Source organism: Spea bombifrons, chromosome 2, assembly GCF_027358695.1.
Source record: "Spea bombifrons isolate aSpeBom1 chromosome 2, aSpeBom1.2.pri, whole genome shotgun sequence".
NCBI lineage: Eukaryota > Metazoa > Chordata > Amphibia > Anura > Pelobatidae > Spea > Spea bombifrons.
Genome location: NC_071088.1, coordinates 9,711,027 through 9,723,678, shown reverse-complemented (window position 1 = coordinate 9,723,678; position 12,652 = coordinate 9,711,027). Strand labels below are relative to the sequence as shown.

The window sequence follows — 12,652 nt, the reverse complement described above, 5'->3', positions numbered from 1 at the left end:
CCCACACATACATGCAGATGAAATGAACACGCAGCACCGCCATATGGCACCGCTAATTAAACACAATTTCCCCTGAATGTGGACGAACCGGAGACCTTCTTAAGTAGTCGTTCAGCACAACACCGCGGCAGCCAAGAAACCCCCATCGCCAGCCAACAGAGCGGCATTTAATGAGGGTAATCAGAGCGCGGCACAGAGGCTATACATTCAATGCATGCGCAAAGAGCCCTTCTATCAATCACCAGCTGCCCAATCCATCCGGAAAGAAACCCTACATACCTACTATACGAAGAAAGTCACGCTCTATAGAGTCTCTCCATAACGTATAGCTGAGCCGCCGCAGTAACAAGAAGATAAAGCCGCTCCCGTCTCCTCTACTGCTCCGAAACACCAGGAAACCAACGTAAGCCTTTCCTTCCTCCGGCCCTCGATAGCCTTCTATAGAGACGTCTCTCCTCCAGACTCACCGACTTATCTTATGGACGCGCATCACATACATAGGAAATCTGCCCCTATTGTTCTTTACCCCTTCAGACTCGTTTCCTGGCTTCGGTTCCACTAATATATCATGACACTGGATTCGTTCCCCTTTCCTCTCTCTGTTCTCTCTCTTAAATAAAGAAGGTTAGTTCCGCTGGATGCATAGAAAGCGCAGAATGAACCCCCACCCCCCCGTTCCATCGCATTTAATACGGTGTCATATTTTCACATCGCATTAGTAATTAAACCTGCTAAACGGCGCTCATCCCCAAGCCGGTAAGTATAAATCACGAGTAATTAGCCGCGCACGCGGTGCCCTCCGTATGATCGCAGGAGGTTACAGCGTCGCCGAACCGAGAGGAACTTAATTGGGGCGAACAGTCAGAGTTAATTAAACAGCGCTTTTATCCAGCGGTTACTCGCACATCGCACTCACTTTCACGGCTGTAAGCCGCACATGACGGGATCCAACACGTACCGCCTGCTTTTCATGTGCATTTGCTATAAAATCATCATACATACACAAAAAGTCGGTTTCGTTAACCCCTTACGACAATAAACTTCCAGTTAGAACTAAAGATGGGCCGCTAAACCCTGATCCAAAAGGGAAAAGCGCTGCATTCTGAACAGCACCCAAAGCGCTAAATAACGCGTGCAATCAGCCGCTTACACGGCCGTATTTAACTATATAACGTAATCGAACCTTGCGTGAAAATATCAGCGCCTGGGAACAAACTGGAGATGATATTTTATCTGGCCCGCTTCCAGCGAGGAGGAGACTTAAAGGGTGTCGTTTCACACCGTGCATCGTGTGAAGGTGTTAAAACCATCAAAGCAAAAAAAAAAGAAACGAAGCAGGAAACAAATATGCAAGCTTTAGATTTTACAAACGTTTATTTCTGATGGCAGACGAGCTTTTTAGCATTTTCTTCTAATTTTAGACAGTTTTGGTAGACGGTCTGCCGAGTGCTGGGCTCACGCACATTCTCAGACAGCCCTCGCTCCCTCAATCTGCGCCGTTCTTTACACGGAAACGAGAAGGCGTCTACCCAGCCGGTGGGAGAAAAACGCGCCCCATAAGCGTTACCCCGATATCCTTCTGCTTGCGCGTCAACATCTGATCTGCTCCCCAACCCCCAGGGCACTACAGACACAGCCGGATCCCGGACATTTTAAAGGCATCGCTAAACAATTAGCGGAAACGCATCTGAAAAAAACTTGGCCCGGAACCGGCTCTCACATGCACCGCGTCAATCTATCTTCAAACCCCGTCTACGTGCGTTGCCTCTAATTTAATGAGATCGTAACTCGTCCAATCCTTTCCTTCCATATTTTCGTTTCGCTTCCTTTATATCCGTATTAATCTATTCCACCTGCTGTTTATTAACAGGCAGACATGTAATGCGGGGACTCATCCTGGAGATCTGAGAGCAGCATGTGATGATGTCACAAGTGACGCAGCGTGTGTCATAACCACAACATCGCAAATGACATCAAACGTCTTATGCCTGCCACATGTCACGAAAATAGCGAAACGCGTCTGAGAACATTCTGGCTTTACGTACTCCAGCTCAGGCTACTCTGGGGCAGGGGGGCAGAAAGCAAAGGACAACTGTGCTAAAATTTACGTTTACCTGCTTTACTTACTTAGTGCACATCACTAGGTGCATTGCTAACAATATGGCACCCGCAGGGGAGGAAAACAAAGGGTTGAGCCCCGCCAACACTCTGACATGGACCATTGAAAGAGTTGTATGAAATGACTATATACAGATAAATAATTAACTATACACCTACTTTGTTTATTGCGTCGCTCTCGTCAGACGTTTCCAACTGAACTTCTATCTCCTCCGGAGCCGTCTCGTTGCAGCTGCTCGTCTCGCTGCAAACTGCGGCAAATCCTAAAATAAAACAAAGAAAAGAATAACACCTGCGCCAAAGCAACAAATTAACCCTATATCCTACAATAACGGTCTCGTATGTAATATATCATCATGCAAAGGGCTAAAGGGAGATGGGGGTCTTCCCGGTAAATGCTCCAGAATGGATACACAGTATGGATGCTGCATTGTCCATCACGGTAATCCACCAACATACAGATAAACGATGTACCCTGCGTGGCAATCATGATCACAAACGTAAACGCAAGTCATCAACTTCATAGGCATTGCTCATTTGTGGAAACGTTCGTAGACTGGAGGTTAAACTGGGTGACTGGGGGTTAAACTCTGACTGTATGGACCATAAGAGGTGCTGAGTAAACTGTTGGCGCCATATAAATAAAATGTGCTAATAATAATAAAGTTAGAGATGATTAATAATAATAATCCATAGAGTTGTTGATGGTAAGGGTGACATTGTCCAAAACTCTATTATTTACAGCCGCTTGAACTAAACGATTAGAGATTCTGAAAGCAGAGGCGTTACCATGACTAACAGATAATCTGACTTTCGATACGCATGTACCATTTATGTTAATTTTTACTCCTTATGGGTTTATTTGGGGTACTGAATAATGAATGTAATAAATAACAAAATTCCACCTTTCATCGCATGAAGCCGCCCTTTTACCTTTAACCCTTGAAAGCCATTATGCCCAGTATGCTACAAAACGGGGGGGGGGGGAGATAAGGCACTGGTGCAAGAAAAAAAAAATACAGAAATAATTTCTTTCATCTGGCCCATTACGGTTATCATTTCATTTTGGTTACATTCATGGTCCAATATTCTACTTTCTTTACACTCATTAACCTTTTGCGTGTTTCCAGTGTACTTTTACGGACAAATCTTCATCGGAAACATATTTTCTAGGAAAACATTCATTCTGGAGCTGTGTTTTAAAATGTTCCTGACGCCACCTACAGTCCGGTCCTGGTACTGCATCCTTTCCCAGGCATTTATATGGGGCAATTATTTACTTTCCCAAATACCGGTAGATGTAACCCTACGGAATGTTTATCCCTGAACCTGCCAAAATAGTTTTAAACATAAGGTGAAAATGGTGCTTATTTCGATAGCAGAAGGAGAACCCCTACTCCATCTTTTAAAAAACTACATTTCCCATGATTCTCAGCCAGTATTCTTTAACTACATATAGAAAATGAAATATAGCTGTATTAGCCTAAGGAGAAATGGAGCCACATTACTATGCACAGCACTGGGTTTTATGCTCAAGGAGAAAAATATTTGTTTTCCATGGAACTTCCCCGAAAATCTTTAATGCTCGAAAAGTCAATTATTCTGGCAGTTTACTCGACAAAAATAGAGAAATTCTGTCTTTTCTGTACGCCGATCGCCAACCTTCCTCGCAATTTCCGATTTTCCCCAGTACATTAAGTAGTTCAGTGCCACCTGGGTGCGCAACGGGATAATTTACAGGCCAAAGAACACGCCAACGGTGAATTTAACTGGCAAACAGGACGGGAACTGGGACTATATCCCGGAGGCTTGTTTATCCCGATATCAGTTATGATATGAATGTAACATTGTAATGACATCCAAGTACATATTTCTGTTCTATATGACCTTGTACGAGTCAGAATGATTCTGTTCAACAGATCCTGTAAAAAATTATCAGCGAATCATATGATTTAAATAAAATACTATAGGATAATGTGACATTCATATCGACAAGATGCACAGAAATGAACCGGACGCATGCTAGATGCTACGCATTAAACGCGATTCCGGTGCAGCCAATGGAACGGTGCGATCAGCAGGACCACTGAACCCCATAATAACTTTATACACATCCCCATGTCTCACCCCCCATGTTACAGTAACATGGCCAATAGCCTCCTCCTGGGACAACTTGCTTTAATCTGGAGTCCTAAAAGGTTGTCATCATAAATTAGGCATGCTAATGGAGTCCTACGTAAGTCTTTTCTTAGACATTTCGTAGACATTCCTTAGTCAGAGTAATTAAGACTGAGTCATTCGATTGTTTACTCTAGGCAGCATAAGGAGTCAGAGTTTTTGAACAAAGCACAATATTTCCAGAAACTCATTTTTCATCTGATATCAGTAATACGAATACAGTAATTCAAAGCTTTAACATGTTTGAAGGATGTGTAGATTGTGGTAGTAAGCAGACATACAGGCTTTGGGGGGGGGGGTGCACGTTTCTAAAGGAAAAACTGCCATAGTATAATCAACTAATTGAACATGCCTCCCAACTGTCCCGCATTGTGCGAGACAGTCCCGATTTTGCCACTCTATCCAGCTTTTAGGTCCAGCAGGATTCTGTGACCCTGCAGAATGCATACTGCACATGTGCAGAATTGTGAGCATGCACAGTAGCGCTGCCAGTTTGATTGACACTACCTCCTAAGCTCCGCCCCTGGCGTCCTGATTCACCGGAGGGTAGACGTTGGGAGGTATGCAAAAGCCATTACATGCAGTTTGAGCTGTAAGATTTACAGGGACAGGATCACAGAAACAACACCAAACGTGAATTCAGCGACCAGTAGCTCTGGATTAAACGCAGATATTGTCCTGGAATCACCAAAGACCTCCGCTAGCATCCAGCTTCAATAACGCAGACCCTTCTGTGCCATCTCTATGAGGATACGATGGACTGGGCACAAATGACTGGATAGGGGCCGAGCGTAACGGGGTTGGCTTGGCTCGGTGGAACGTACCGTATATCTTTTACCTTCAGTCACTACTCGTTCAGTTGCTTGATGAAATAGTATGGTCCAGGAGAATGTCATAAAAAGGACAACGAGGGCCCAATGTCCATCCACCAAAACCATTTTAACTTCGCTACATTCCAGCTGACATTAACCTAACAGCTACACTTTAGTGCCCACCATAAAAGATATGGGTAAAAAACAGCTTTGTACTTTCAAATTTTCTTTCAAATGCATAGATCGACACAACGTTGTACGTTACATAACGTATATAACACTAACGAGCCGTTTTAGTTACACAAATCTAACGTGAAGGAACCGAGCCATATTTGCTCAGCTCACAGTTAAGCCATTTGAACAGCGAAGGATCTTTAAATAAGTCCCGTATTTATCCTCCGTTACCGTCAGCGGCGACGCTATAGTCTTCTTACCTCGACCAGGGTTGAGAAGAAGGAGGTCATTGTAATCCGCATCCGAGCGTCGTGGCAGAGCCTCTAAAAGGCCATCGTCTTCTTGCCCCTCCGGGCTGGTGCGGAGCGTAAGGCACAGAAACGGCTTGGAGAGGACGTGTTTCAGCATCGCAGAGTTGATGTCCCGGGCAGTGGCTTTGTTAATCTCCATGATCTCGTCTCCCACCTTGAGACCTGAAGATGAACAGTTTGCTTCGTTAGTACAGAACACGTCACGGAGATAACAGTTTTCTCTAATGTCATTTTCATGAAAATAAGATCTCTGGACCTCACCGTGTTTATAGATATACAGCTTAGTATCTCAGAAATCTGCCCCAGACAATTGCCCCGTTTACATTAAACAGCGGGCATTATTCAGCCACTTCTGCCAACACTTAGACTAGCGATCAACCGCTCAGCCACGCAAACCCATTCATCGGCCCCCAACAGCCAGGCCTTCTGTCTCTCCTATAAGCAGCGAGTCCCAATCCTAACCAAAGGACAGCTTATTTTTACTAAAAATAGGAAATTATAGAATGTTAAAACAATGGTCTCATCTAAAACTAGAGGGTCCGGGAACATATGTCATTTAATGAGGGCTTTACTTCACTGAGAGGGTGGTATATAAGGGGAACAGCCTCCAAGCAGAAGTGGCAGATGTTCAGATAGTCTACGGATAGGTATAAGGGTATCGTATATAAGCCTGAAGACTGAGTAAGTATTCCAGCCCATTGTCTAAAAGTATTGCAAAAGCCACGCGAACCAGGATAAAAACCACAAGGGGTCCTCGTTTCTAAAGTATCCGATAAAGACCCCAAAACACTGACGCACAATATCAGCACAGCCAGAGGGTCTCATAATATAAACTACCCACAATGTGCTGTTTTGCTTGCTGTGTAATTGTTTTGGAGAAGATCCGTGGCACACGGTGGCAGAACGAGAATACTAATAGTTCTCTATCCTGAAAATCTCTCCAGCCTCATAAATAAACGGCCTGAACAGATCATCTGCCGCCAAAGAGGGACAGAGCAGTAACACAGATACGTAGAACAGCAAGTTAAGACGGCTGTTCTCATGATATAAATATAAATAATGTCAACGTATCTATTCCTTTACTTTATGTGCATAAACGTAACGTTGACGTGTCGGGACCACTGAAAGCAAAGCCATGGATTAATGAATGGGTCGGCCATAAACCACGAGGGGAGAAAAATCACACCTACCCTTCCTAAATGCCAAGCCGGATTTCTTCACGCTGCTCACATAAAGGTGAAGTCTACCTTCTTCTTCAACCAAAGAGACCGAGAAGCCTGAAACAGAAAAAAAGCAGTCAAACCAAGCTGATAAAACATGGGCAAGGAGCACAGCGTAGAACAAAACAGCAATAACCGCTTTACCGAATAACACACTGAACCTCAATAGTCCAGCGGTCAGAAGAACAATCCACTCATGGACCAAAGAAATAAAAGATGAGAGAATTCGGGATGATGGGACGTGTAGCCAGACTGCGGGATGGTCACCGACCCTCCCTACAGCCCCACTCTTGCTGGCGGTGGTGGCCTTTGGCCAAGCTACTCATGGACTCCACGCCGACAGAGGCAGCCGGGCACCGAATGGCAAGCGGTGTGAAGATCGTCGTGCCCTAAAGCGTGGGGTCGCACGCTGAATAATATGAAGCTTCCAGGTTGTGGGAACCTTATGGGTGTTCTCTCTGCCTTTCTGTGTTGGTGATTTGTAAACAATACTAAGACCCACCAAGCTTATAAACGCACCCAGAAAATAAGACCCAACAAGACTAAACTTGCCTGCTGTAATGAAAAGAAAACACGACGCCCCAGACTTACGTTTTACATCACACAAGAAAAGGCGTTATTACAGCCTGATCTAATCCAGAAAAAGCCTTTGTACAAACACAGAAGACACCTGAAGCAAAGTAACCGTCTGCCACACGCTAACCAGGTATCACACGGACCTTCATCTCGTGGCCACTAGGCCACAGCTTTGCTTCAGAGTCCATTCTATGGCCAGGAAATGTTCCCAGAGTGTTAACCCTTCAGACTACAGCAAGGATCTGCCCTAGCCGAGTCTCGGTATATTTTATCTACCCCGCTCCTGAACTCAGGAGGAAAGTAGAGTGAACGGAGAACCTGAGAAAGAAACCTCTAGATTGTAAGCTTGTACGAGCAGGGCCCTCCCCACCTGTTGTCTCTGTAAGTCTAATTGTTATGTTATATACTATTTATTATGTCCTTTCTACCCATTGTACAGCGCTACGGAGTTTGATGGCGCTATATAAAACCAATAATAATTGTGGTGATCACTGCAATGAATGCACTTTCCATGAGATGGCGCCGGAGTCACTCCATTTAATTGGGGAAATCGCACGCCGTGTTTGAAGCGGACGGATCGGATTCTCTGTATGGATTTCTCAATATTGATTTTTGTCATCGTGCCAATACCTGGCTGTCAGTTCTCTGTTGAGATTATATTGTCAGTGTTGGGGCCGGTAATACTTCTATTCATCGTATGAAAATGTTTGTATTTGTACTTAACTGAGCGGGTGGTAAATAGGCGTAACGGATGTGGTTGAGGTTAATGGAATAAAGGAACGTAAATGCATGGGATCGGCAAATGGCTCCGGAAGACGAGACCAACGACTGATTAATGACTAAAAGGGCCGAGTGGTTCTAATCTAACGTCAAATTTGATATCTCTATAACAGCCACACAGCATGGCGACGATCGCTTACAATACAATAACGTCGATTAACCTTACCAAAGTTTTCTAAGCAATGGTCGCTCTTCTCCAGTTTCATTTTCTTAATGTTTTTTGGACATATTTCAATTTCTTTATAAAGCTGAAAAGAAGCATACAAATAAACTGCTCAGAATGTTAAATAAAACAATACGCAAAAGGGTTACATAAAACGTAGGTGAAAAAAATAGAATATATAAATATATATACACACAAGGGTGTGTATATGGTATGCAGGCTGCCTGGATGAAGGGGCTGGGAAGATTTGAATTATCCATGTGTTTTGTAAGGTTGGATAGAATATTTATTGGGGTTTTGATGTTTTAAAGGGACTGGTTTTTCACTGCCTGGGTAGGTCTGGGGGTGGCTGGGCCTAGGGCCGTGACCTCCACAATACATCAATGAAGGGCACCATGTAGAGAACAGAGCGACGAAATTAAAAAACAAGCCCCCTTGAACTATATGTTTGCCTGCAATCTTGTGATCACAAAGTATAGTCAGAATTCCCTTCTAGATTGTCAGCACATGGCATATAAACGCTATAGAGGTTCCGTTGACCTTCTTGCCCTTGTGCGTGTCCATAAAACAGATTATAGGAACACAAGAAGAGGGCACATTATTTCACAATAAATAAAGCTCAGGGCAGGTACCAGCTCGTAGATCTCCTCTTCCGGTTTGGGAACGTAGTGTTGGATCTGGCTGTCAGTCAGGAATTTCAGTCGGAGATAATGGGCCGAATAATCCAGCTGATGAGTCTACAACGGGAAGAGATATCGTGCATCGGTATTAAACCCGCTGAATCGCGGCAATCGCTTAACAACGTAACCGACGCGGCGCTCAGCGAGAAGCGGATTGCTTTACCTTGCAAATAATTTCTAAGGCATCCTTTGCGGTGTCCTCGGGATGAATTACGATGAGAACGGGCTGGTCGTTTGGCAAGCAGACCCAGGAAGGAGTCAGGTAATCGTGCACCCACATGTCCGCGTCGGGGTTGTGCGGGTGGACGCTGGTCAGTACGACCTCTTTCTCCTTCTGTCCAGACAGAACAAAAATAAAAGATTATTATAATATATATACAAAGTGTTTCTATGCTTTGATAACAGCACCGACGGCGGGGGGGGGATGGGGGGGAATCCGACACCGACCCATCCATAGGGGCGCAGAGCTTTCCACCCGCATATTCCAATATATATATAGTGTATTAATCGCATCTTCCATATTTATTTATTAAGTCACTAGATTGCGGTGGAAACTTTTTAGTTAGCTTTCTGATTTATTATCACCCATGATTCTTTTTATTTGCTTTTGGTGGTCAGCCCCTTCATTCTGAGTTTTTTTTATTAAAACTATATATATTTACTTTCTTGATGGTATTGAGAATGCATACTACCTCAGCTATATGGGGTGCATTATGGAATTTATTAGTAAGAGTTATTTTTTTAGATTTGGTGAGCGCATCATCTCCGTGTGGTTTGATCATTTCCCTGGGTTGCCCCCATTGATGATTTTTCACCCGATTTGCCTTTCAGGGCTACCTTTTGGTGTTTGAATTTCAGTACTTTGTCCTGTTTTAGATTACTCTAACCACACACACCGATAATAGGTTAATCAGGTTATCAAAGCACAGGAAGGTTAAACGAGGTCTTTACCTTGTCTTCTGACATGGACTCATCAAATATCCCTTCCAGAGACTTTTTGACTGACTCAGGACCATCATTAAAGACCTACAAAGAAGAACATCGTGCGTGTTATTACTGTTAAACACATGAGTTAGTTTAACAAAATAAAAGCTTTAAATCGAGTGCGGATCAATTTAAACGTAATTTAGATTCCTAGAATGCCAAGGGAAAAATGTTATGAGCCTCCGCTTCCCTGGCGCTATAAACTGAACGTGTCAATAAGTCACAATAAATACGAGCAGCTTATAAAGAATTCTAGAAGAATGTACTGGATGTAAAGGGTTTTCTGCATTGACATTAGATATATATATATATAAATATTTAATATTTAATCGAGTACATGTAGACAGCAGGCATCTCCCAGTGTTGGCTCGTTGCACCTTCTCCAAGGACTCATAGAGAAAGGTCTCGGCCCCTCACATGCGAATACCTGGTTAATGCTGGGCCGCCCTTGTTTTTTCTTTGACGACGTGTCCAGGCCCCAGAGGGAAGAGAACCTGCTCCTCCTCTTGCTGGCGGATCTGGACATTGCCTGCGTTCGCCTCCTCACGCCAGACTCGCCGGTGCGGGCCGCCACCTAATCGGACAAGCAGGAGAATGGTTTGTTTGGGTGCGCACCGTCTCAGCCCCTACATCACAAACCCGAGAGGGCCGGTAACCGGACGAGCAAACACAGGACCCAGGTCTACTGCCCCCCCCACCCCCGTCCGACTCGGACCGTGTAGCCATCACCCTGTAACAATGTGAAATGGATATTTTTAATGTTTTCAGGGATACTTTTAATGAAATCATTCGAACTGATCAGAAACACATTAAACCCCATTCAGGACAGATTACATATTTGCCAGCAGCGAGTTACCCCACTTTCCTTTTTAGCTGCTTGAAAGGTCTGCGTGATATGGGGAGGAAAAAGTTAGACGCGGCCACTGTGAAGGCTTCTATGATAATGACTTTCATGTGTGTGTAACGGATGGCAGATTGCCTGTGGGAGTTAATCTGGCAATTTCACTGCCGTGAACCGAGACACCTGCCTCTCCTGGCAAACGCTGTGACTACTAGAAGAAATTAGACAATCTGACAAAATCCAGGCCACAAGAACACCGAACTTAACCCCTCGTTACCCACCTGGCTCTAACAGAGGGCCACATCCTGCTCAGACTATAGCGTGTGCTGTACTAACAGGGACCGGGTGCAACGAGGGCAAAATCCACAATTTACTAGGGGGTAAAAGTGCCTTAAACGTCCCAATGTGATGCCCTGAATGCTTAAATAAATACTAATATATTCGCTTAGCTGCAGAGCTAGACCGGTTTGTGTCAATTGATTTTGCTTGGTTCTCGCTTTTACACAACTTTCTAAGAGTGATCCGGAGTAACAACCCAGAACTAGCAAGATTCCCCAAAACTAAAGGGAAGACCATCGAGCTTCCGGCACGTCTTATACCTGCATCTCCAACGCAGCACAAAACATAACTAGTTATCTTACCCGTTAATTAAAACACCAATCTTAGAGTTCGTTCACTAGAGAGATCTATAAGTAATAAAAGGGTTTTATACTCATGTTGTATGTACTCATACATGTATGTACTCGTATGAACATGGGGCTGGCATTTGAAGCACATTGGGCCATGTCTCACAGACACACATTGTGGACACTTGTTTCCAGTAGGGGGCAGCGTGCTACAGTATTACATTACATGATGGCGGGAGGGAGACGTTATCGGGCTCTGGACCATTGGGCATTAACCCAGTCTGACCAGCAGCCAGCCGGGACCGGACTTGGACAGGAGCCTGTAGTATGAAAAACCAAACACATTTATGATCGGAAAGGTCCTAAAGCTGAATATACCAAGAACCGGGGCCCAATACATCAGCCCTAAAACCTATTCTATTGTGGGATGGAGACGCTTAGTCTCAATACGCTCGCATAATTAAGTTAGAAATAAGTCATTTACATTACTGATTGTTAAAGTGATGCTTTCAGTGTTCGTGTGGAGAAACAACCCTTCTTAGCATTACTAGATGTAAAGACAGACGCGGCAGAGCAGAAATCATTACCAGAGCATGAAAAGAAGAGACCGAGAAGATGCCCAAGCGGCCCATGGCAACTTTAGTTGGTCGACTTGCAAAGGCGAGAAGTCGTTTGGGGTTGGGTAGCTCCCCGCCTTGGAGACTGGCCAGGTAACAGCGATACCTGAACAGGTCCATCTGAAACTGCTCGAGGTTCTGCTCCCAGACAAAGATCTGCAAGGACACAAAAACGGGGTTAAATACAAGGTAAAAGAACGAGAGCTGAAGGAAGCAATAACACAGATAACGTAGTGATGGCTCCTGCTCGGTGTCTGCAGACAAACATCCATGTGAGTATTACTTCCGAATGATTAAAGAACCAACGCCATGTGAGTAAAGCCATAGACATTTCAAACATGCGCAGGATCTAAGACCGTGGCTACATTTACATTCCCCTATCCGAGCTTCGAAAGCATAGCAGGCCAAATATTGCATTAATTAACCTTTATTCCACGGGGACCACCTTCATGGACCCGGCTTGATAGGTAATTGCGTTTGCCGTCCTATTACACACGCTAACCATTTACATGCAGAGCAGTAAATACACAGCCAGACCGAACCCGGAAGACGCAACTTCTAAAGCAAATTCA

At 44.4% G+C, this 12,652-nt stretch overlaps 1 protein-coding gene across 2 annotated transcripts in view; it reads right to left on the bottom strand.

Annotated features, from left to right (window-relative positions):
• Positions 1-12,652, bottom strand: part of TIAM1 (TIAM Rac1 associated GEF 1) — a 72,629-nt gene that overhangs the window by 15,604 nt on the left and 44,373 nt on the right. For both annotated transcript variants that reach the window (XM_053456732.1, XM_053456733.1), the window contains exons 7-15: positions 12,051-12,236; positions 10,424-10,570; positions 9,964-10,038; positions 9,176-9,346; positions 8,965-9,069; positions 8,336-8,417; positions 6,784-6,870; positions 5,543-5,755; positions 2,278-2,381 (exon numbers count right to left, since the gene is read on the bottom strand). In XM_053456732.1, coding sequence (XP_053312707.1) covers positions 2,278-2,381; positions 5,543-5,755; positions 6,784-6,870; positions 8,336-8,417; positions 8,965-9,069; positions 9,176-9,346; positions 9,964-10,038; positions 10,424-10,570; positions 12,051-12,236 — 1,170 coding nt within the window. The remainder of the gene's footprint in view (positions 1-2,277; positions 2,382-5,542; positions 5,756-6,783; positions 6,871-8,335; positions 8,418-8,964; positions 9,070-9,175; positions 9,347-9,963; positions 10,039-10,423; positions 10,571-12,050; positions 12,237-12,652) is intronic.